Source organism: Ascidia mentula, chromosome 3 (assembly GCF_947561715.1).
Source record: "Ascidia mentula chromosome 3, kaAscMent1.1, whole genome shotgun sequence".
Classification (NCBI taxonomy): Eukaryota; Metazoa; Chordata; class Ascidiacea; order Phlebobranchia; family Ascidiidae; genus Ascidia; species Ascidia mentula.
In genome coordinates, this window is record NC_138568.1 from 8,048,934 (window position 1) to 8,071,827 (window position 22,894).

General features: G+C 32.9%; 4 protein-coding genes and 1 long non-coding RNA gene across 5 annotated transcripts; all 5 read left to right on the forward strand.

Moving 5' to 3' along the window:
* Positions 1–238: 238 nt before the first annotated feature.
* On the forward strand, positions 239–8,155 carry LOC145895493 (cadherin-23-like). The gene is made up of 32 exons (XM_082984299.1): positions 239–293; positions 544–752; positions 818–878; positions 922–1,028; positions 1,084–1,170; positions 1,234–1,356; positions 1,416–1,559; positions 1,661–1,864; positions 1,933–2,057; positions 2,685–2,811; positions 2,874–3,026; positions 3,164–3,322; positions 3,417–3,478; positions 3,537–3,701; positions 3,850–3,922; positions 3,982–4,096; positions 4,272–4,429; positions 4,564–4,653; positions 4,752–4,874; positions 4,983–5,181; positions 5,460–5,608; positions 5,737–5,854; positions 5,907–6,013; positions 6,158–6,254; positions 6,438–6,598; positions 6,660–6,692; positions 6,775–6,951; positions 7,005–7,109; positions 7,160–7,283; positions 7,475–7,580; positions 7,740–7,875; positions 8,021–8,155. Exons 1-31 carry the CDS (start codon positions 239–241, stop codon positions 7,741–7,743), a joined length of 3,720 nt encoding a protein of 1,239 aa, XP_082840425.1. The 3' UTR covers positions 7,744–7,875; positions 8,021–8,155.
* Positions 8,156–10,281: 2,126 nt separating this feature from the next.
* LOC145894958 (uncharacterized) lies at positions 10,282–12,576 on the forward strand. The gene is made up of 3 exons (XM_082983682.1): positions 10,282–11,166; positions 11,497–11,640; positions 11,762–12,576. Exons 1-3 carry the CDS (start codon positions 11,004–11,006, stop codon positions 11,779–11,781), a joined length of 327 nt encoding a protein of 108 aa, XP_082839808.1. The 5' UTR covers positions 10,282–11,003; the 3' UTR covers positions 11,782–12,576.
* Positions 12,577–12,928: 352 nt separating this feature from the next.
* On the forward strand, positions 12,929–15,042 carry LOC145895494 (cadherin-related family member 1-like). The gene is made up of 10 exons (XM_082984300.1): positions 12,929–13,012; positions 13,136–13,344; positions 13,406–13,462; positions 13,533–13,616; positions 13,675–13,761; positions 13,825–13,947; positions 14,007–14,150; positions 14,225–14,428; positions 14,501–14,625; positions 14,901–15,042. The coding sequence occupies exons 1-10, from the start codon at positions 12,946–12,948 to the stop codon at positions 15,040–15,042; spliced, it is 1,242 nt and encodes a 413-aa protein (XP_082840426.1). The 5' UTR covers positions 12,929–12,945.
* Positions 15,043–15,763: 721 nt separating this feature from the next.
* On the forward strand, positions 15,764–16,305 carry LOC145896004 (uncharacterized). Its single transcript, XR_014401634.1, has 3 exons — positions 15,764–15,922; positions 16,054–16,126; positions 16,194–16,305. It is a non-coding gene; the product is annotated as an uncharacterized LOC145896004 (long non-coding RNA).
* Positions 16,306–16,477: 172 nt separating this feature from the next.
* Positions 16,478–21,924, forward strand: LOC145895495 (protocadherin-1-like). Its single transcript, XM_082984301.1, has 24 exons — positions 16,478–16,609; positions 16,747–16,836; positions 16,936–17,058; positions 17,172–17,370; positions 17,546–17,694; positions 17,782–17,899; positions 17,965–18,071; positions 18,247–18,343; positions 18,507–18,667; positions 18,729–18,761; positions 18,837–19,013; positions 19,070–19,174; positions 19,225–19,348; positions 19,405–19,511; positions 19,675–19,810; positions 19,907–20,046; positions 20,110–20,219; positions 20,289–20,411; positions 20,481–20,564; positions 20,754–20,822; positions 20,897–21,082; positions 21,219–21,320; positions 21,398–21,515; positions 21,781–21,924. The coding sequence occupies exons 1-24, from the start codon at positions 16,547–16,549 to the stop codon at positions 21,922–21,924; spliced, it is 2,865 nt and encodes a 954-aa protein (XP_082840427.1). The 5' UTR covers positions 16,478–16,546.
* Positions 21,925–22,894: the final 970 nt, after the last annotated feature.

Here is a 22,894-nt window from a genome sequence, read left to right on the forward strand (position 1 = left end):
AAGAGCAGTACATTTTAAATTGCAATATGCCTGGCAGCAACAGAAATTTCAAAAGTCATGTCATGTTTTCTTTGTTGTGGTGAAGTAGGTAGTTTCTGTGGATCGTTAGATTTGCTGCAGTTTAATCATTGACACCTTTCATTTTTAAAATCATTGCTGATGGTGTAATGTCAACTTTTCTTGCTGCAAGAGTTGAGAGTATTTGAAAACTGGAAGTTGTGAACAAATGTGTAGTTGGATGGCATTCTATCAACACCTGTGTGTTTTTCTTTTATTTGTATCCAGTGTAACAGGTACGTGTTGCAACAACCACAAAAATTTATGTTGGCTTACATAACTAAACCAACTCCAGTGGATTAGATTAACTCTCTACTTGTTTCTTATAAATTTACATTTTTGAAGGAAAAAATTACCCAGATGTGCCTTTTCCTAGTGTATGAATCTATGCAAACCATTGGCACATAAAATACACTCTTTACATCTATTTTTTGCAGGAGTAAAACGCCCAACACAAGAACCTTTCTTTATAATTATCTTTTTCAGGAATAAAATTTGACCCAGATGAAGCTTTTAAAAAAGAAACAATCTGTGAAAACAAAGCAGTGGGAAACACAATGTTCACAGTGAAATTACAAGATGCCACTAATCCAACACTGAGTGTTCTAACACACCATTATGCTGATTATTTTACTATTTTAGAAACCAATAACTTGGAGTTTGATTTGCTGACAAACCTACCATTGGACAGAGAGGTATGTTCATACTGTGTATTAAACTATATGCACTAGAATAGAAGTAATAATATGCCAATTTGCAGACCTTGTCAAATATGGATGTTGTTTTTGAAGCATCTGAATCAAATACAGTCAGTTATGTGGGTTTAAAGACTTCATAGTTGTGACAATTCCATTTACACCAAAGGCGAAGTTCTACTTGTTTTGCAGAAAACCTACACAATATTTGTGGATGATCAAAATGATAACCACCCAATATTTGATGCACCAATTTATGTGGCAGATGTGTATGAGGTCAGTACTCAAAATGTATGTGTACACTGTTCTCAAGTCTTTTTGTTCCTTACAGTACCCATGGACACCTGAATATTTTCTTAATGTGTCTGCAACAGATGCAGATACTGGAAAAGCAGGTTCTATAAGCAGTATTGCAATGGTCAAGAAATTCATTATTGTGCATCTTATAGGATGTGATAAACCATTTTACTTTGTATTGCAGGATCAACTGAACAGCATGTTAAAAGTGACTTTTGTGGATCAAATAGGTTCTGTATCGACAAATACAAATAGCAAGCTTGACTTTGAACAAGTCCCCGTGCTTTATGAAACTGTTGTAGCAACAGTAAGAGGCATACTTAATGATTTGATTTATTCAGTTTAAGTTTAACTTTTATAACACAGGATAAAGGTGACAGCAGTTGCAGCATCACCAACATAGTACTATCGTCAACAGCATCTATCATAATAAATATTTTAGATGGACCTGATGAGCCTCCATATTTTACATCTGTTAGATACGAAAAGGAGATAATTGAAAATACTCATGTATGTTCTATTATTCTGCACGCTTAAAATCATCTGTCATTATTTTTTTCAGTTACAACTTGCCCCACAAAATGTGGCATGCTCTTTCAAATATTTTCTAGGGTGAAATTGGTCTTCAAGTAGAAGCTAAAGATGGTGACACTGAACTTCAGTGGGAGGTTGAGTATAGTATTGTTCCTAAAGCGGGTATTGATGAAATGTTTCAAATTGATAAAATGTCAGGACAAGTTTCCACAATTATCAAAGTTGATCATGAATCTTCTACAAGTCTTGCATATGGAGGAATATTTATGTTTCAAGTGATGGTATGACTAAAACATTTGTCCCATTTGCCTGATTTGACAAAGGTGTTTTTGTTTTGCATACAAAATAGGCAACTGAAGTTGAGCCACCGGATCATGGTTTTCCAAAGGATGTCATAAAGTTTCCACTTAATACTGTGATCAACATAGCTGTAACTGTCATAGATGTTGATGATAATGTACCCACATTTTATCTGTAATTATATAAAATATTGCATTCATGCGAGTGATCATTCAAATTAGATTATAGCAACATCCATGCTTGAAAATTACTACAATTTGAGAATTTTGGTAACAACCTCAGTGATAATTTGTATAAAAGTCGCGATGTTTAACCTGTGGACCACATGCAGGCCAATTTAAAAATAAGGGGCTCTACACTAATTTTACAAATGTCAATTTAAGTCTAATGTTTCAAAAAAAGAAGCAAAAGTTGCATGCAAGCTCATCAGTCAAAAATTTAGCAAGCATGCTTGTAATCCATCACTGATTACTGATGCCAAATGTATTTGTTATGTCATTGTACAATTTTGATGTGATAGTTTAAGAGGATAATGAAAAACCTTTGTGTTTCAAATAAAAAAAAAGTTAAATTTAACATTTTTTATGTCATGGACCTTCTCTGCAAATTAAAGTAAATTTTGTATTTCTGTTGGACATAACTGAATTGAACTACAAACTGTTGAATAATTTTTAGATTTTTTATAATTGATAAAATAATGAAATACCATTTTGTCTTCAAACTATTTTTTTTTAATCTTCTTCGTGATTTAACTTTGTTTTTTAGAAAAAAAAAATTTATAAAAAATATCTTTCATTGCAGTTTGGAAAGTTCAAGTGATATTACAATGAAAAGTCCCCGAAGAAATTTTACTGCAGAAATTAATGAGGATTCCTCTAATGGCATTTTTGTCCCCAATCTTAATATTTATGTAGAAGACAGTGATGGTGTACTTTTCTAGTGTAGGCATTGAATCATTTTGTTTCTCACATGCAATTTCATCATTCATAGGTAAATAATGCCCATTTTACACTGTCTTTGGCTTCTGGAATGGAAGCATTTATTGTTTATCCAACTACAGTTCATGGTTCTGCATCAGTAACATTAGCTGTAAAGGACAAAACATTTCTCAACTACATTGAAAGGAAATTTATACTTGTGGAGGTGAGCAGAAAACAAAATAGAAACAAGATTGTTTATTATTATATGCATTGATTCACAATTGATTCTTGGTTGATGTTTCTTGGGGCTATTGTATGCTACAATTGTAAGGAAAACACAAATAACTAGTTACTTAACAGATTAACGCTACACCACTAAATAGTTCCGAGAGTATCCAGGCAACTGTCAATGTTACTATTTTGGATGTCAATAATCATTCCCCAGTTTTTGAAAGAACCTATTTCAATGCTAGTGTACCTGAAAATTCTGAAATTGGGACATATATTCTTACAATTCAGGTAATGATTTATGCAACATTTACAAAATCATAATGGTGAAATATCAGTTCGTTTAATACTCATAAAATGTTAAAATTAAAAATATTTGTTTAAGGCAACAGATGATGACAGTGGAATCAACGCTGAGCTATCGTACTCACTAGATGAAACTTATTTGTGCGTACAATATTTTTAAAAAAATTTAAAAAATTCTAATCATTTTGTTTACCTTCAGCTTTGCTGTTAATGCAACAACAGGTCAAGTAACAGTAAATGGAAATTTTGACAGAGAAACAAATTCCCTTTATTATGTTGCTGGTACTGTAACTGATAACCCTGGAAGACAAGATGTTGCTACAATAGACATTACCATCACTGATGTAAATGATGAAACACCAGTGTAAGGACATACTCCAATAGCTTTGTTTGTTCTCTCCATTGGAAGAAACACCATGCAACCTTTATGTCATATGTTATAAATTACAAAAATGTCACTATTTGATCCAATTGGTTACATTATAAAAATATGTATTTCATTTTATTCATAGGTTTAAAAAAACATCATATGCTGCAAGTGTTTTTGAAAATTCAACAAAATTCATGACAAGAGTGTTTATTGATGTAAGTACCACATAAAACTAAAACAATTTAAATTTTCAAAGCCAATCTTTCGAAATCAGGTGATTGACAATGACCAGACAGACACAAATAACAGCCAAATCAGTTATTTCGTCACTGGAGGGGATTTGTTTGACAATTTTGAAATTATACAGCCTTCAGAAGCACATATGCCCGGTAAGACATTGTGCAACAACACACAGTTAAACATATGCACCAACTAAGCTAGTTGTGAATACTTAACTTGTAGTTGGACATTTTTCAGTGTAATTAGTTACTATTCACTTAAAATTTAGTACAAGAAAATGTATATTTCTGTTGCATAAGTAAATCTGAAATTCATGTCTTACAGGAGAGCTTGTGGTAAAAACACCAGTGGATCTTGAAATTCTGGATAAAAATACAATAGTATGTGGGCGTGGAACTGGAACTATTGTTTTGGAAGTAATGGTATCTGACCATGGAACACCTGTTCTGAGTAGTACAGTAAACGTTACAGTTTCTGTTGAGGTATGTATTATACTAGAAATGTTTGTATTTTAGTTTTACAGTCATAGCATAACTATATTTTTTCCATTCGCCGAAAGAGTGCTACACTTACTTTACAGATAAATATATATCAGCAGGTTATGATATTTTTACAGGACATAAATGATCATCAACCAAAGTTTACACAAGATGTGTATGAATCTGCAATTCCTGAAAAATCTGCTGCACAATATATAGTTACTACGGTTGGTTATTTATTTTGCCCATTCCACAACATATGTTTGAACATTTCAATTTTGGCTTCGAAAATAGTTTAAATTTGCCCTGCATCGGTTTTTATTAGGTACATGCAAATGACAGTGATGCTTGCGAACCAAACAACAAGGTGAATTACCAAATCGGCCAAGGTGGAAACACAACTTCTTCAAATGCTTTCTCTATTGATGCTGATGAGGGCATTATGAAGGTAAACAAATATTTTACACATGTTATTTTTTCGTTTGGAGTTAATTTTTCGTCTGGAGTGAAAAAATAATTTTTAGTTACAACATTAATCTGCCATACCATTATTTAGGTTATAGATTCACAGCTAGATCGGGATGTAATGGATAAATATTGGATAGAAGTCATAGCTGTAGACAGTGGGACAAATAGGCTTAGTGCAACTGCTATGGTAGTTATTTCTCTTTTGGATATTAATGACAAAGCTCCCATCATGAGAAGTGATTCCTTGACAACTGCCAATGTTGCAGAAGATGTTGCAAATGGAACAGGTTTACTTTTAAAAATTCCTAACTTCTGTGAACAAAAGAAAGTATTGGTTTTACAATTGCCAATATAGAAAGTTATAATAATATTTTTTTTGTCTTTGGTTTGTTGTTTTTGATGGCAAAAAAAAATAAAAATTAATTTTTAATATAAAAATCAATGTTGTTGATTGTGCAAATTTCTTTGTCACTCATGGACTAATAAAAAATGGATTGTCCATCTGTTAGAGAAAGAAGCACAAAACCGACCCTAAACTGACAGTAACTACTGTACCTGTACTTAGTTATTCGCCTGATTAAAGCAACTGACCCAGATGAAAATCCTTATTTGACATTTAGCATCAAAAATATTAAGTGTTTTGATTTGGATGGAAAAAATCAACCTGGAGCCTGTGGTAATCCATTCATCATTCAAACTAACTCAACAGCTCAGGTACATTAAGATCATGAATATTCTGCTTTACAGTGTAGATATGTACACTTTTCTGAAAGTAATTCTGTGGTTGATTAATATGTAATTTTAACTGGTACTCTTGCACTAACCAAAATATTTTTTTTTAGTTTGGTTTATTGAAAGTCAATGGAAAATTGGACAGAGAGTTTCAACCAAGGTTTGAAATTACTGTTGAAGTGCAAGATTTGAATTCTAACATTACATCACAAGTGCAGACAGACACTGGTAAGTTGCAAAAACAGGACAAAGTAACACTGAAAAAATGTATTTTGCTTAGGTATCATTGAAGTAGTTGTTGATGATATAAATGACAACCATCCTCAGTTTAATCCTCTTCCAATATTTAGTGTTAATGAGGAAGAGAAAGGGTCTTTTGTTGGACAAGTAAATAGTTTGTTTATGGTTTGTTATTGTTTTGCAGAGTTGTTTCAACGTTACTGTTTTTTGTTTATGTTAACCAGCTGGTAGTTTCTCAATATATCACCAAAACTTCACCTTAATATCTACCTTTTTATCAACTGAAATCAGGTGTCATGCATTGATCATGATGTTGGGAAAAATGCAGAAATTGTCTATTCTGTAGGAGAAAGTTCAGAATTTTGGATAAAAATTGACCCGACGTCTGGTAAAATTTTAAAGACTGCAAAACACATACATTGCACATTCCTCAAAAACAAGTGTTTGTCATATAATTGTTAAATTATTTTTGTCATCAAATTTTCATTAGGGATTATATTTTAAATATTTAAAAATATAAGAAATAGAAGATGACAAGTATAAAGTTGCTCTGTGTGTCACATTTTTACAGGCATAATTACAACAAACAATGTGTTTGATCGTGAAAGCCAAGGAAATTCCGTCAATGCCACAATTATTGCTTCAGATAGAGGAGAACCATCATTAAATACAACCCAACAAATTACCATTGAAATCATTGACATTAACGACAACAATCCACAATTTGTTACAGTAAGACAATGCTCGTGTATTGCTGCAAAACTGATAGTGATGGTTTTTATTTATGTTTAAGAATGCATCCACTGCAGAATTAGCGGTAGAAGAGGTAAGAAATATGAAAGTTGTGCCTGGTTTTGCTATGCTAATGAAGTCATTTCCTTTTTTACTAATTTGCTGTATGTTTATAGAATCGAAGTAATGGAACTTATCTGTTTCAAGTTAATGCAACTGACGATGACATTGGCGCTAATGCCAATTTAAGTTATATTCTGCGTGAGGGATATACTGAATTCTCTATTGAAGAAATTAGTGGAAAAATTTACACAAGAAAAAAATTTGATGCAGAAATATCCCAAAACTACCAAGTAAAGTTGTATAATAGTCTCTAACCAACTTAATATTTTTATGTTTTGCATAGTTAAAAGTTGAAGTCCTGGATAGCGGACCTTCACCACGCTCCAGTGAGATTATTTTGCCTGTCAGTATTCTTGATGTAGATGATGAAGATCCTTATTATCCAAAGGTAATCATGTTTTTTGTAATATTCTATTCCTAGGAAACCATTTGTTTCAGGATGAAAATAACAGTGAAGAAAACGTAGAAGAGGAACGAGATCCTGGCTATGTTTTTACTTTACCGCTGGCTTCTGATGATGATGTTTGGCCACAAAACCAAGTTAATTATTACTTCATTGTGGGTATGTTGCACAAAAATAAAGTATGCAATTGCTCAATAAAAACAGTATTATGTTAAAGGGGTGTTTTTTTTACTTAGGAAACCTTAAAACCTCATCTAACCAACTGGTGTTAAAAAATTATACACATTCTTTAACACAACAAACATTATATAAAATAAAAAACATTCAAAACAAACTGTACTGCATTTAAGGTGGCACTGGAAGCAGTTCTTTCACATTAATTCATCTAGTGCAGAAGTATCAACAACTCAAAGACTGGACCGTGAAACAAATGACACATATGACTTCGTGGTATATGTAAGTAGTTTTTTCCGAAAATTTTTTTTACAATTAATATTTTTGTTTCTATTGAGATTCATGCTTTGGCTTCTGTTGTGTTTAATTTTGTTGTATAAAGAGTGCCATAATTACTGAATCATTCACTTTATTTATGAAAGTGTTCAAATTTTTGTAAAGGTAACTTCAGAAAACTCAACCAGTTTAGCCAATGTTCAATGGGAAAATCTCAATGCATCATTTTTTCATGTCGTCATCACTGTGATGGATATTAATGATAACTCTCCAACATTTAATCAAAAATCTTTCGAGACTGGTGAAAAACTTCTAGGATTTTTATCAACTGTATATGCTTGGTTAATTGTACACCAAGAGAATAGTAATTAGTACTAATAATAGTGTAGATAATTGAACTTTTGCCTCTTTTTATTCCAATTGCTGAACTAATTTACAACTTTTAGATATTGCCTATGATACAGAACCAAGTACAGAAACTCTATTTGAGGTTGTGGCCAATGACCTTGATCTCAATTCTGAAATTTTTTACACAATCACTTCAACCATTTACATAGTAATGGGTCTTCGACAGAGAGCATGGTAATAGTGTGTTGTAACAATGCAAAACATGTGTATTGAGTTGCAGAGAATTTGTTTTAGGAAATTTTTGGAATCCTGCAGTTAAAAAACAAAGGCAATATTATTATAAGTTCAGCAATCCCAAGTGATGCCACTGGTGCAGGATACTATGAGCTGGGTCTTAAGGTCACCGATGGGTGGGTTTACACTTTGCCAGAAATGTACAAGCACAAAGACAAATAAAAAAAAACCTTTACATGCAGGGTGGAAGGACACACTGATAGTGCTACTGCAGTTGTTCGTATTGTGCTTGCCACTGAAACAGTCATGCTGTATTCTGGCTTTGCACCAACTGATTTTGCAGATATGCAGATAGATTTCATAAAGTAATTTTTCATTCACGCCATTTCACCCTACAGCACATAAATTTATACTAAACCATATTTGTTATATTTTAGCGATTTGTCAGCAATACTGAATGCACAGGTGATTGTGGACAAAGTTATTTCATACATTGGGATAGAAAATGGCAACTTTTATAAGTAATGAATGATTTTATTCATATGAATAGGCTTGTGTAGTGACGCAACTAGATAACTTAAACTTACCGTTAAATGTTCCAACCGAAAAAAATAATAACAGTTGTATTAAACCAACATATAAAAAAGTTATTTCACTTTATTTCTAATTAATGCTTTTATTTTTCATGCAATCAACCAATTGTTTATTATTTGCCAAAAGTTCTGCAATATACTTACATGCTGTTGAATATGAAACAAAAAAACTAATTCCAAAAAACAACATTGAGTTGTAAGTACACTGTTTAAATGCCTTGTACATTGCTATGCTAAAAAAATAAATTTCTATTTATTATGGATAAGGAAACTGAATGAGCCTGGAAATGACCCTTTTAGAACTACATATATCATACAAGTGGCTGGAAATGCAACAAATGAAACTGCAGAACAAGACTTTAAAATTGCCATTCTTGCTGTAACTGTAGTTCTTGCTGTAACCGTCATTGTCTGCATTTCAAGCTTTATTTTCATTCACAGAAGGTAAGAAAATTAAAATTGAATTTCAATTGGGGTAACTTCCTTCACATATTGAGAGACTTTCATTCGACTGTCACCTCTCGCATTTGTATACTTTAACAAGCATTTTGTTTTCAAGGTTAAAACGCAGGTTTCAAATGAATAAGGCCATAGAAGATAGTCATTCTGCTGTTATGAGTGCTGGACATTTCGAAAGTGATTCATATGAAATACCTTACAAGTAGGCTACAATACTCGAATTTGCCTAACTATTTAATTAACTTGAAATAAATAAAATGAAGTCAACATTCTTATATTAATTTTTTTTGATAGTGAAGACCCAGCATATGATCACCCTTACGAACATACATATATGACAATTGAAGATAATGCAGATCAAGCAGGTTATGCCAATACAATCAGCAGGGCAAATGTGGCAGATAACCAGGTAAACACTTTTTGTCAAAACAAACACCAGAGGAAAAGTAAAAAATCATTAGAAGAAAAAAGTTATTTCTTTTCCCCCATAGTAAAATTTTAAAAATGTCAACTTTTGTAATCGTTTTGTTTTAGGATTCTGAATATGATACACCTGATCTGGATTTGGACAGTGTAAATAAGGCGGGCCTTTTGGCGGCTTTTAATGCTGCTATCCAAGCTTTTGGGGAAGACATCCTAGCTTCTGTTTTCAATGATTTATATGACACTTCATTTTAAGCATATTTCTGTTCAGATATGAATTGGTCTCTTGTTTGTATTTTAGCTTTAATAGTTGCGTGTTAAATTTTGCCTCACAGCATTGTTTATTATCTTTTGTTTTTTTAAATGCTTAAGTCTTTCTTGGGCTATTAACTTTTTTAATTCGAAATATTTAATAAAAGACATGGCAACCAACAGGTTTCAACAAGTGAGTTTGATGACTAAAATGTAATTGTACAAAAAGCATTCATACAAAGAAACGTGCACTTGTACATATAAGAGTTAAATATAAATACATGTGGGCCTAGATTTAATTTCTAATAAATTTTTCAAGGACTCATATTAGTATTTCTATGAAAATAAGTTTCGGTGGTGGGAAATGCCCACCGTGTAGACTTTTGTCACAATGGAAATGCACGTCACACAGACTAGCGATGCATTGGGGTCAATTTTTTGGTCCAATGAGCACACAAGCGTGTGCTGTTGTCATGGCGAATTTTAGGGTATTTGGGGCAGTTTTAGTGAAGTTTTGGGCTATTTTAATTAGCTAGTTACTTTCTGGTGGGGGTGCTGCTGAAAATTAAGGTGAAAAAGGAGCACAAAATTCAGGCTGTATTTGTGGAAAAATGAATCGTTAAAGTGGCCGATCATTTGTGATTTTATGAAAGATCCATCCCAGATCAACAAATTTTGATCAAAGATAGTCTCTAGAAAGAGCCATTTGCATTTTTGTATAAGTTCCAACTCTTCTTTATGCAATGGCATAAAATTTGGTTGCAGAAAAATAGTGGCCATCTGTCTGCAGCTTACACACAATAGGAACCTCGTTTTCCAAATGTAAAGGGAAAGTTTGTTGTGCCTTAACCAGTTGTCAACATTTGTGAGTTGTTCGTTAACATGGGATTGTAAGTCATTAAGTGATGGGGAGGTCATTGAATAAACCATGTCGTCAACAAACCATTTAGTTGTAAAAAGTGGATACTTGCGGAAGGTCATTGACATACCATGAAAAAAAGTATAGAAGCTAATGGTAAACCCTGTGGACAACTGCAGGGAATTTTTTTGTTCAGGCAAAGCAAAAATTGTCGAAGAACATAAGTGCATGAGGCATTCCACGCAATAGCATTATAATTTCATGTGTCTGTTTATGTGTTTTTTTATCTATTTCAATTTCACAAACAGACAAACTACCCAACTCCAGTTGAATGCTGGCACGTTGACTGAAGCCTGTAAGCTCCTTGCTCAGAGATTTGGACCTCAAGCCCAACAAACTGTTGCCTACTCTGTCACCACCACCAGTAAGTGTTTCAATGCATATTTTCATTCAAGTTTTAGCGTCCTATACTTTGTTTTTAGGGCTAATATTATTTTGTATGGTTCGCTGCAATTTCCCAACAAACTTGGCCGCCAGATGGGGGCGCTGGGGAGTTATAAGTCGTCCCTCTGTCATATTTTTTGTTATGTATTAATCCAAATTAGGTTGAAACTTGTATGGGTCCATCAATTTCTAATGTACACAAGAAATGTTTAGACTTTTTTAAAGAAATATTTAGTGTTTTGACATTCTCAAAATAAGTGTTAACTACATATCTCTTCTTTGTAATTGAACAGTCTATTTTTATGACAAGGTGCTGCAACGGCCACAGCCCTGCCATTTGATGCAGCAACTACCACTGCCAGCATTGCTCAAGAGTCGGCCAACACAATACAGCCATTCAACTTGATATATAATGAAGCATGGAAGCTTGCTACAAATGGTCAAACAAACAGAGGTATTATATATTTTTAATTTGAAAAGTTGTTTTCAGTGTTATTTTTGCGACAACATAGTGACCTAAAACTGGCCTTGAAAATTGACTCTAATTTTGTGTTTGTTTTCTATTCCTATCCTAGATTGCCATTCACTGGTGTAAATCCCCTTGCAGCCTTGACAAACACCTGTAAATATTTGTCTTTACATTCATTCTGGCTAATTTTTAACTTAATACCTGTGAATCAAACTGACGAAGGTTAAGTTTGGCATGCATGTGGGTGCTGAAATATTACAGCTGTTACTTAATTAATTGCATATTTGTTTCTGTCCTATATCAATGCTAGATAACCTTAAATCATAAACCAAATGTATGTTATTGATATTGTACGGGCATCTTCTTTAGATTACCCAATGTTTAGTGTCATAATGGATGACTTTTCATAGTAATTCAAATTCAATGTTGTTAACAAAGCAATCGTGTCATGGTATAATTACATTAAGCAAATAACAAAAACATGCATAAAATTATGGGATATTGGCACAGTTCGTAAAAGTTTGTTTTTTCATGAGCATGAACAAAATTTTATTTTGACATATTGTTGCCAAGTAATGCCCCATCATTCTTGTATTATGGATTGAAAACATGCTGCAGACCTTTGTTTATTTTCCAAAATTTGAAAACACTGATCTACATAAGGATAAAAATCAATCAAAAAAAGTTGAATGTGAATATTGAAAGTGAACTTCATCGTTACAATGTTGAATTGTTTTTGTAACAAATGGGAGGTGTGTGTGTTTTTTGCACTACTATTCTTCAGATTGCTTTTTTGCCATGCTGTTGTGTTGCGCAGTTTTTTTTGGGTACACCCTTGTACATTTTCCTGCCACTTTGACTTATGTGTTCATTTATTTACCTTTGTATCTTGAAAACTGTAAAATAAACTTGTTAACAAAACGTGCTTGTTTTGAAGTACAGTTATACACACACCTACAAAAGTACTATAACCTTTGTGTTGTGGGAAAAAAAGTCTAAGGTTATGGTGGATAGAAAGTTATACAGCAGCTTAATCATTGACACATTTTCCCGTTTTCGCAATAATTGCTAGACAAACAATGAACCTGTTCACCCATTGATGTTTGCTCAGACTTTGCTAAAGCGTTTGCCTGAGTCAAAGTGATGCCAGGATTTTAGAAGATATTTATTTAAATTTGGTAATGGTAAATATTTTTACCATTCTCTAGGTATTTTGTGTTTCTTTGGTGTGACTCAGACTTTTCATGTTGCAAGAGTTCCCAGTATTTAAAGACACAAGGTTGTGACAAAATGTATGGTTTAATGGCATTCTTCCAACACTTGTGTGTATTTCTTGTATTTGTTTCCAGTATAACAGGTATGTTTTTTTGTTGTGTCTACTGCAAAACTAAAATATTAAATGTGTTTTGGTTGAGAAAAATAAACCATTGGCAGCTCAACGCCCAACACAAGTACATTTTTTTATAATTATCTTTTTCAGGAATAAAATTTGACCCAGATGCAGCTACTAAAAGAGAAACAGTCTGTGAAAACAAATCAAATGGAAGCCCAATGTTCACAGTGAAATTACAAGATGCCACTAATCCAACACTGAGTGTTATAACATCCCAATATGTAGCATATTTTACTACTGCAAAAACTAGTAACTTGGAGTTTAATGTGAATACAAACCAACCATTAGATAGAGAAGTATGTATATACTGTGCATTAAACTATATACAATAGAATGTTATGTCATGCCAACTTGCAGACCTTGTCAAATTTCGATGTGGTTTTTGAGGCATTTGATTTAGGAGATGTCAGTTATGTGAGTTTAAGGACTTTCATGCACTTTATAAATAAACATTTACACAATTCAGCAAAACCTTAATTTTCAGAAAACCTATACAATAAGTGTGGATGATCAAAATGATAACAACCCCGTATTTGATGCACCTATTTATGTGGCAGATGTGTATGAGGTAGAAAAAATGTATGTGTACACTATTCTTGTATCTTACGCCAGGATGTTCCTTACAGTACCCATGGACACCTGACTATTTTCTTAATGTGTCTGCAACAGATGCAGATACTGGAAAAGCAGGTTCTATAAGCAGTATTGCAATGGTCAAGAAATTCATTATTGTGCATCTTATAGGATGTGATAAACCATTTTACTTTGCATTGCAGGATCAACTGACCAGCATGTTAAAAGTGACTTATGCAGATCAAATAGGTTCTGTATCGACAAATACAAATAGCAAGCTTGACTTTGAACAAGTCCCCGTGCTTTATGAGACTGTTGTAGCAACAGTAAGAGGCATACTTAATAGTTTGATTTATTCAGTTTAAGTTTAACGTTTATAACACAGGATACCAGTGACAGCAGTTGCAGCACCACCAACAAAATACTATCGTCAACAGCATCTGTCATAATAAATATTTTAGATGGACCTGATGAGCCTCCTTTTTTTACATCTGCAAGATATGAAAAGGAGATACTTGAAAATACCCCTGTATGCTTTATTGTTCTTTATGTGTTTTGTTCCTTGTGTTGTTTTTGCTGCTTGCAAATTGAACCACTTAACAGGGTGAAATTGGTATTCAAGTAGAAGCTAAAGATGGTGACACTGAACTTCAGTGGGAGGTTGAGTATAACATTGTACCTAAAGAGGGTATTGAAGGCGTGTTTGAAGTTAACAAAACATCAGGACAAATATCCGCTATCGGAAAAATTGATCGTGAATCACCTGTAAGCCTTGCAAATGGGGGAATATTTATGTTTCAAGTGGTGGTATGCACTAAACTGTTTTTCCTTTTTGCTTCATTTAACGTATTTCTGTAACAATTATGTTATTTGTATTAGGCTACTGAAGTTGAGCCACCAGGTCACCCTTTCTCGAAAGATGTCATAAACTTTCCACTGAATGCCACAATTGATGTTACAATAACAGTTACAGATATTGAGGATAACAAGCCTACATTTTATCTGTAAATAAAAACTATTGGTTTACTCCATGATAATAATTCAACAATTCAAATACAAGCAACAATGTGCTGTAAATTACTGGATTGTAACCATTTTTGTATTAACTGCTGAAATATTATAATATCTATCTGAGTCACAATCAGTCAAACTTTTTAGAATGTGTAAATAATTGAACCACTGGCAGAGTGCTGTATTGTGAGCAGAATTTATCAAAAATTTATAGATTTTTTATTTTTCTCCTAGTAGCGATGAAAACGTATTTTCCATTAATTTACAGTTTGGAAAGTTCAAGTGATACTTCAACAAAAGTTCCCCAAACAAATTTTACTGCGGAAATTGAGGAAGAATCTTCTAAGAACATAGCTCTCCCCAATCTTAACATTTATGTAGAAGATAGTGATGATGTAATCAGTTTCTAGTTGTGGTCATATGATTATATCCTTACTTAATTGCTTTTGAATTTGAAGATAAAAAATGCCTATTTTGATTTGTCTCTGGCTTCTGGAGGAGATGTGTTTACGGTTTCTCCAACAGCAGTTTATGGTTCTGCATCAGTAACATTAGCTGTAAAGGACTCAAAATTTCTCAACTACAATGAGGAAAAAAATATTCTTGTGAAGGTGAGCATTTAAATAGAAACACTTTTAATTATTATTATTCATTATCAGTTGTATTGTTGGTTTACAATTTTAAAATCTACTAACCATTTGCTTCATGTTGAAGAAAACCCCATCTCCCATGCCATTGTTAAATGATTTTTAACAGATTATTGCTACACCACTAAATGGTACCGAAAGTATCCAGGCAACTGTCAATGTTACGATTTTGGATGTTAACAACCATTCTCCAGTTTTTGAACGCTCAAACTTTAATGTTAGTATTCCTGAAAATTCTGAAATTGGGACAGATATTCTGACAATACAGGTAATGGTTTACATAATATTATCTACATAGCTCATATGTTGGTATGTTTAAAGCTTTAATTAAATGTATGATGTATGTTTAAGGCAACAGATGATGACAGTGGAATCAACGCTGAACTATCTTACTCATTGGATGATACTAGTTTGTGTGTACAATAAACGCAGTATTATAACCATGTCTAAAAACAATAAACAACTCTTTTTACTTTAGTTTTGCTGTTAATGCAGTAACAGGTCAAGTAACAGTAAATGGGAGTTTGGACAGAGAAACAAGTTCCATTTATTATGTTGCTGCTACTGTAACTGATATCCCTGGAAGGCGAGATGTTGCAACAATAGCCATTACCATCACCGACCTAAATGATGAAACACCAATGTAAGAACGTTTTGCTAAAGCTATGTTTTTATCTCCATTGGAATCTAAAATATACTGTTTGTTTTGTTTATTATTGTCATCAAGTTGATCTAGTTAAACTGCTTATGTTATAATATTATTTATTTATTTAGATTTCAAAGAACATCATATGTTGCAACGGTTGCTGAAAATTCCTCAGATTTTTCTCCAGCAGTTTTCCTTGATGTAGGCATAAAATATAACTTTTCAGAAAATTATGCTTTAAATTAAAAAAAAAATTCAAAATGATTAGGCTATAGATAATGACCAGACAGGCACAAATAACAGCAAAATCAGTTATTCCATTATTGGAGGAGATTTGTTCGACAATTTTGAAATTATTCAACCATCTGAAGGAAATACACAAGGCAAGAAAACTTTGAGTTTACCTAATGCACTAAACCTAACATGTATTTATTGCCCCTTAATGCTTTATATTTTACTTTGTTTTCCGCAAAACTAAACATATTTTTTTCGGCCATTGAAAGAAAAATTCTGCCTATTTCAGGAGAGCTTGTGGTAAAAACACCAGTGGATCTTGAAAGCCTGGATAAAAGTACAGTGGTATGTAGTGGCCGTGGAACTGGAACTATTGTTTTGGAATTAATGGTATCTGACTATGGAACACCTGACCTGAATAGTACAGTAAACGTTACAGTTTCTGTGGAGGTGTGTATTTTAATAGTAATGTTTGGCCTTTGAATTATCCAGGTAAATCATGAATATATTTGGTATAGAATTAGTTTTTCGTCAGTTCACTTCAGGCAAAGATAAATGTATATCAGCAGGTTATGATATTTTTACAGGACATAAATGATCACCAACCAAAGTTTACACAAGATGTGTATGAATCTGAAATTCCAGAAAAATCTGCTGCACAATATATTGTGACTACGGTTGGTCATTTCTTTTTGCTCTTTTCACAACATGTGCTTGTACATTCCAATTTTGGCATCGAAAATAGTTTAAATTTGCCCTGCATCTTTTTTTGTTAGGTACATGCAAATGACAGTGATGCATGTGAACCAAACAACAAGGTGAATTACCAAATCGGCCAAGGTGGAAACACAACTTCTTCAACTGCTTTCTCTATTGATGCTGATGAGGGCATTATAAAGGTTAACAAATATTGTAGTTATGTTAATTTTTTGTCTGAAGTTATATAAGTTAACACATTTTTTTAATACAAAATTTCTGAGTTACAACATTAATCTGCCATACCTTCATTTAGGTTATAGATTCGCAGCTAGATCGGGATGTAATGGATAAATATTGGATAGAAGTCATAGCTGTAGACAGTGGGACAAATAGGCTTAGTGCAACTGCTATGGTTGTTGTTACCCTGTTAGATATTAATGACAAAGCCCCCACACTAATGTGTGATTCCTTAACACCTGCCAATGTTACAGAAGATGTTGCAAATGGAACAGGTTTACTTTTTAAGTTCTTAACTTTTGTAAATGAAACAAATCATGCTGTAATTGCCAGATTTACTTCATACATTTTTGAATTATGCATGGAAAATTACACATGTTTAATCAAAACCACTTTGTTAGTGCAAGAAACGTAAAATCTACCAAAAATGACGCCAACACTTTTTTACAGTTGTTCGTATAATTGAAGCAACTGACCCCGATGGAAATCCTGATTTGACATTTAGCATAAAAAATGTTAAATGTTTTGATTTGGATGGAAAAGACCAACCCGGATCATGTGGTAGTCCATTTATCATTGAAAACAACTCCACAGCTCAGGTAAATTTATTCAATGCATACATGCATACACCTTTTTTTGTTATTTGCAATTTTGCTCACTGGCACTTAAAAAATTTTATTGTCAAGGTTGGCTTATTAAAAGTTGTGGGAAAATTGGACAGAGAGTCTCTACCGCTGTTTGAAATTACTGTTGAAGTGCAAGATTTGAATTCTAACATTACATCACAAGTGCAGACAGACACTGGTAATTAACAAAAACTGGGTAAGTAAATATGCAAAGTTGCACTAAAAAATGTATCTTGCTTGTAGGTATCATTGAAGTAGTTGTTGATGATATAAATGACAACCATCCTCAGTTTAATCCTCTTCCAACATTTAGTGTTAATGAGGAAGAGAAAGGGTCTTTTGTTGGACAAGTAAGTTGTTTGTTTATTTATGATTTATTATTATTTAGCACAGCTGTATCAGTGTTGCTGGTGCTTTTTTTATTAACTATGTAGTAGATAATTTCCTACATGGTCAATTTAGTTCAGTAAAGAAAAATGGCAGTAAAAGAACAACCTGATATTTTTTTTTATCCACTGAAATCAGGTGTCATGCACTGATCGGGACATTGGGAAAAATGCTGAGATTGTGTATTCTGTAGGCGAAAGTTCGAAGTACTGGATAAAAGTTGACCCAACATCTGGTATTATGACATTTGTACTCGAAGGCCGAATAAGTCCAACATTACAGTTTATTAAGTTAAAATTGCCCAAATATTTTGGGGATGATATGTTTTAACATAGATATAGATAGAAAGTTTATTTAGACAAAAAAAATGAATTCCGTACTGATATGTATATTTCCAGGTATAATTACAACAAACAATTCATTTGATCGTGAAAGCCAAGGAAATTCCATCAATGCCACAATTATTGCTTCAGATAGAGGAGAACCATCATTAAATACAACCCAACAAATTACTATTGAAATCATTGATGTTAATGACCACACTCCACAATTTGTTACAGTAAGGCAGTGTTCTTGTATTTCTGTGAAACTGATTTTGATGGTTTTTGTTTTCATTTAAGAATGTATCCACTGCAGAATTAGCAGTAGCAGAGGTAAGACTGTGCAGTTTTAACTACTTTTGCAGTATTGTGTGTCTTACCATGTTTTTACCTTTTTTGTGCTTCCAGAATGTTATAAATGGAACTTATCTGTTTCAAGTCAATGCCACTGACGATGACATTGGAGCAAATGCTGAATTAAGTTATATTCTGCGTGAGGGATATACTGAATTCTCTATCGAGGAAAATAGTGGAAAAATTTACACAAGAAAAATATTTGATGCAGAAGTTTCTCTGAACTATCAAGTATAGTTACTTGAAAAGATAAAAAATTATACCAACTATCTTACCTTTTTACATAGTTAAAAGTTGAAGTCCTGGATAGAGGACCTTCACCACGCTCGAGTGAGATTATTTTGCCTGTCAATATTCTTGATGTAGATGATGAAGATCCTTATTATCCAAAGGTAATCATGTTTTTCTTAATATTCTCTTCCTAGGAAACCATTTGTTTCAGGATGAAAATAACAGTGAAGAAAACGTAGTAGAGGAACAAGATCCTGGCTATGTTTTTACTTTACCGCTGGCTTCTGATGATGATGTTTGGCCAGAAAACCGAGTTAATTATTACTTCATTGTGGGTATGTTACACACTAAACACATTCGAGCCGTTTTCAAAAACTTTATAAAATTTAAGGTGGTACTGGAAGTAATTTCTTTCACATAAATTCTTCAAGTGCAGCAGTATCAACAACACAAAAGTTGGACCGTGAAACAAATGATACATATGACCTGGTGGTATATGTAAGTTTATTTTCAAACAATATATTTATGAAAATCACATTCATACACTGGCTCCATCATATAAAGTTTTTTTGTGTACTTAGTGTTGAAGTTAATGATATCAGTAAGCTGGTGTGAATTTGTATAATTTTGTGGAGATGTTTAAACTGACACTTTTGTAAAGGTAACATCAGAAAACTCAACTAGCTTGGCCGACATTCAATGGGAAAACCTTGATGCATCATTTTTTCATGTCGTCATCAGTGTGATGGATGCTAATGATAACTCTCCAACATTTAGTCAGAAATTTTATGAAAGTGGTAAGAAAGTATCAGGATTCTATGTACCGAATGTTTTATACAAACTAAACAATAATTGGTCAATTAATTGTGGAATAAATGAACAATACCTTTCAGATATTGCATATGATACGGAACCAAGTTCAGAAACTCTTTTTGAAGTTGTAGCCAGTGACCCTGACCTTAATTCTGAATTTACTTATTCCATTACTTCAAGCAATTTTGTAAATGCCGATGGGGCTTCAACAGAGAGCATGGTAATACTGCTATGTTTTATTCCAAATATTTGTACTAATCTATGGGGCTTTTGTTTGTTTTAGGGAACATTTGGTGTCCAGCAGTCAAATAACAAGGGCAATATAATTTTAAGTTCACCAATCCCAAGTGATGCTTCTGGACATTATAAGCTTGACCTTGAGGTCACAGACGGGTGTGTTTACACATAGAAATACACATGTTACAAGTCAAGTGTAAAAAAACGACTGACATTTTTTTGCAGTGTGGAAGGACACATTGATAGTGCCACAGCAACTGTTCGCATTGTGCTTGCTACTGAAACAGTCATACTGTATTCCGGCTTTACCCCAACCACATTTGCAGAAATTCAGACAGATTTTATAAAGTAATGTTTATTGTTTTTAAATCCTAAAGCACACTTATTTTACAACAAATAATATTTGTTTCATTTTAGTGATTTATCAGCATTATTGAATGCACAGGTGATTGTGGACAAAGTCATTCCATACACTGGGACGGAAAATGGAAACTTTTATAAGTAATGAGTAATTTTATTCATAATGTCAGGCTAGTGTAAGGTTGAAGGTAGACAATACGAATTTACCTGTAAAGTGTTCAAACTGAAACATAAACGATACTTGCATGGTCCAAAAAAGTCAAACATTTAGTTAATTTCTTTGTAGGGTTCTCTATATGTATGTAGTGTTATTTTGTTGTTTATTCACAGCTCAGAAATCTATCTACATGCCATTGATTATGAAACAGGAGATCTGATTCCAAAGGAGGATATAGAATTGTAAGTGTACTATATAAAAGCCTCGAGCACTATAAAGCCCAAAACACAAATTTTGTACATTTTGTGCGGACAAGGAAACTGAACGAACCTGGAAGTGAAACATTTAGAAGCACATATAACATACAAGGAGCAGGAAATGCAGTTGTCACTTCCGCACCACCTGCAGAACAAGACTACAAAATTGCCATCCTTGCTGTCATTGTGGTCCTTGCTGTAACAGTTATTGTTTGCATAGCCAGCTTTATTTATATCCACCGGAGGTATGTTGTAATTGGGCATATATTTGTTTGCATTTGTTGGAAACTAAAGTCCAATAATAGAAAGCTTGCGATCATAATATATTAAATAATACAGAATAAACCTGTTGCCTTTTGTATACATGCATTTTCTTTTCAGGTTAAAACGCAGGTTGCGCATGCATAAAGCTATAGAAGAAAGTCATGCTGCAGTTTTAAGTGCTGGAAATTTTGAAAGTGATGATGATGAAAAACCATACAAGTACAGTACCTGCAATTACATGATTAAAATTTGTTTTAACAAAAATAAAACTGTGTTACATTGATTTTCTCTGTTAGTGAAAACCCTATATTTGATCATCCTGATGAAAATACATATATGACAATTGACAATGATGGTGACAATGCAGAAAATGCGGATGGGAGCAATGACAGTGCTGTTGTAGCAGATGTACAGGTAAATATATTTCTAAGTCACAGTTTTTAGAAAGGTGGCAACACTATGTGTTACCACAGAATGTAAGCACGTAAAAAACATTGCAATATGTACAGCTACAGCAAAACACACCCATCATTTGAAATGTTGACTTCTTATTTACACTTTTGCTTTTTTTAATGAGCTTACTGTCCTGAAGTCAGAACAGAATATTACGGTTCTAAAGCCATGGTTGCTGGTCTTTGACTTAATTTCAGTATGTCTTTTTATCAAGTTGTTTTTGTAGGATTCTTCATTTGAGGCACCTGATCTAGATTTGGGTGGCATAAACAACGCAAGTCTGTTGGCTGCTTTAAGTGCTGCTACTCAAGATTTTGGAGAAGATAACTTGGCCTCTGTTTTTGATAATTTAGATGACACTTCATTTTAAAAATAATTTTTGTCAGAATCTATTCTACATCGCTTGTTTGCATTTTCTCGTTATAGTGACTCGTTAAATTTTGCCCAGTGTGTGTGTTCATTATTTTAATGCTCAATTCAATTTAAATTAATTTATTATTAATTGCCTATTCTATAATAAAAAGTAAAGATTTTTTTCCATGGAGTTTGGTATTTTCATAAAAGTTTTGGTACAGAAACATAAACCACACACATGATTTCCTTTTTCAAAAGATTAAATTCAAGTATGCAAAATATATTTTTCTGTTTTTGACATGAAAAATACTAAATTGTTTAATTGGTTTAGTGTTAATATAAAATTATTAAAATGTGCAAACAGTTACTCAGTTGTCATAATAGGTTTTTAAAACAAGAAGTTTTGCTGTTTACATAAATGTTGTAATTTCTATTTTTATAACAATTAGCTGAAAAAAATGATAAATAATGTAGAATATAATATAAGCATTACATTTTCTCTTTTGTACTTAAACCGTTTCTAAACTTTGTAGAATTGTGTATTGAAAAAATTTGATTTAGTTTTCCAATTCCTTTGTTTATGTTGTGACAAATTGAACAGACCTATTTCAAAATTCAGTCTGATGATAAGTCAAAGTGCACAAAAAAGGAACCAACCATTGTACAAAAGTAAAGAAGACGTTAGACATAAGTTTGGGTAAGTACCTAACAAGTACCTCCTTAATCTGAGAAGTTTGGCCTAAAACTCAGGCATGTTAGCAAGAGCTTGATTGTATGTTAATTAACACAAGAAGAGTATCAAAACCAGTTACAGTTAAATGCAGTGGCTACCTGGTGTAAAAACAAGATATATTGGATTGAAGTACCTAGTATTATGTTCCAAAATTTTGTTTATTTTGAAACTTTTAACCACAGGCAGAACAAAGTTGAGTATAATTTTGAATAAACAAATATGTTTGTTTTAATGTAACTGATACAGATTGCAA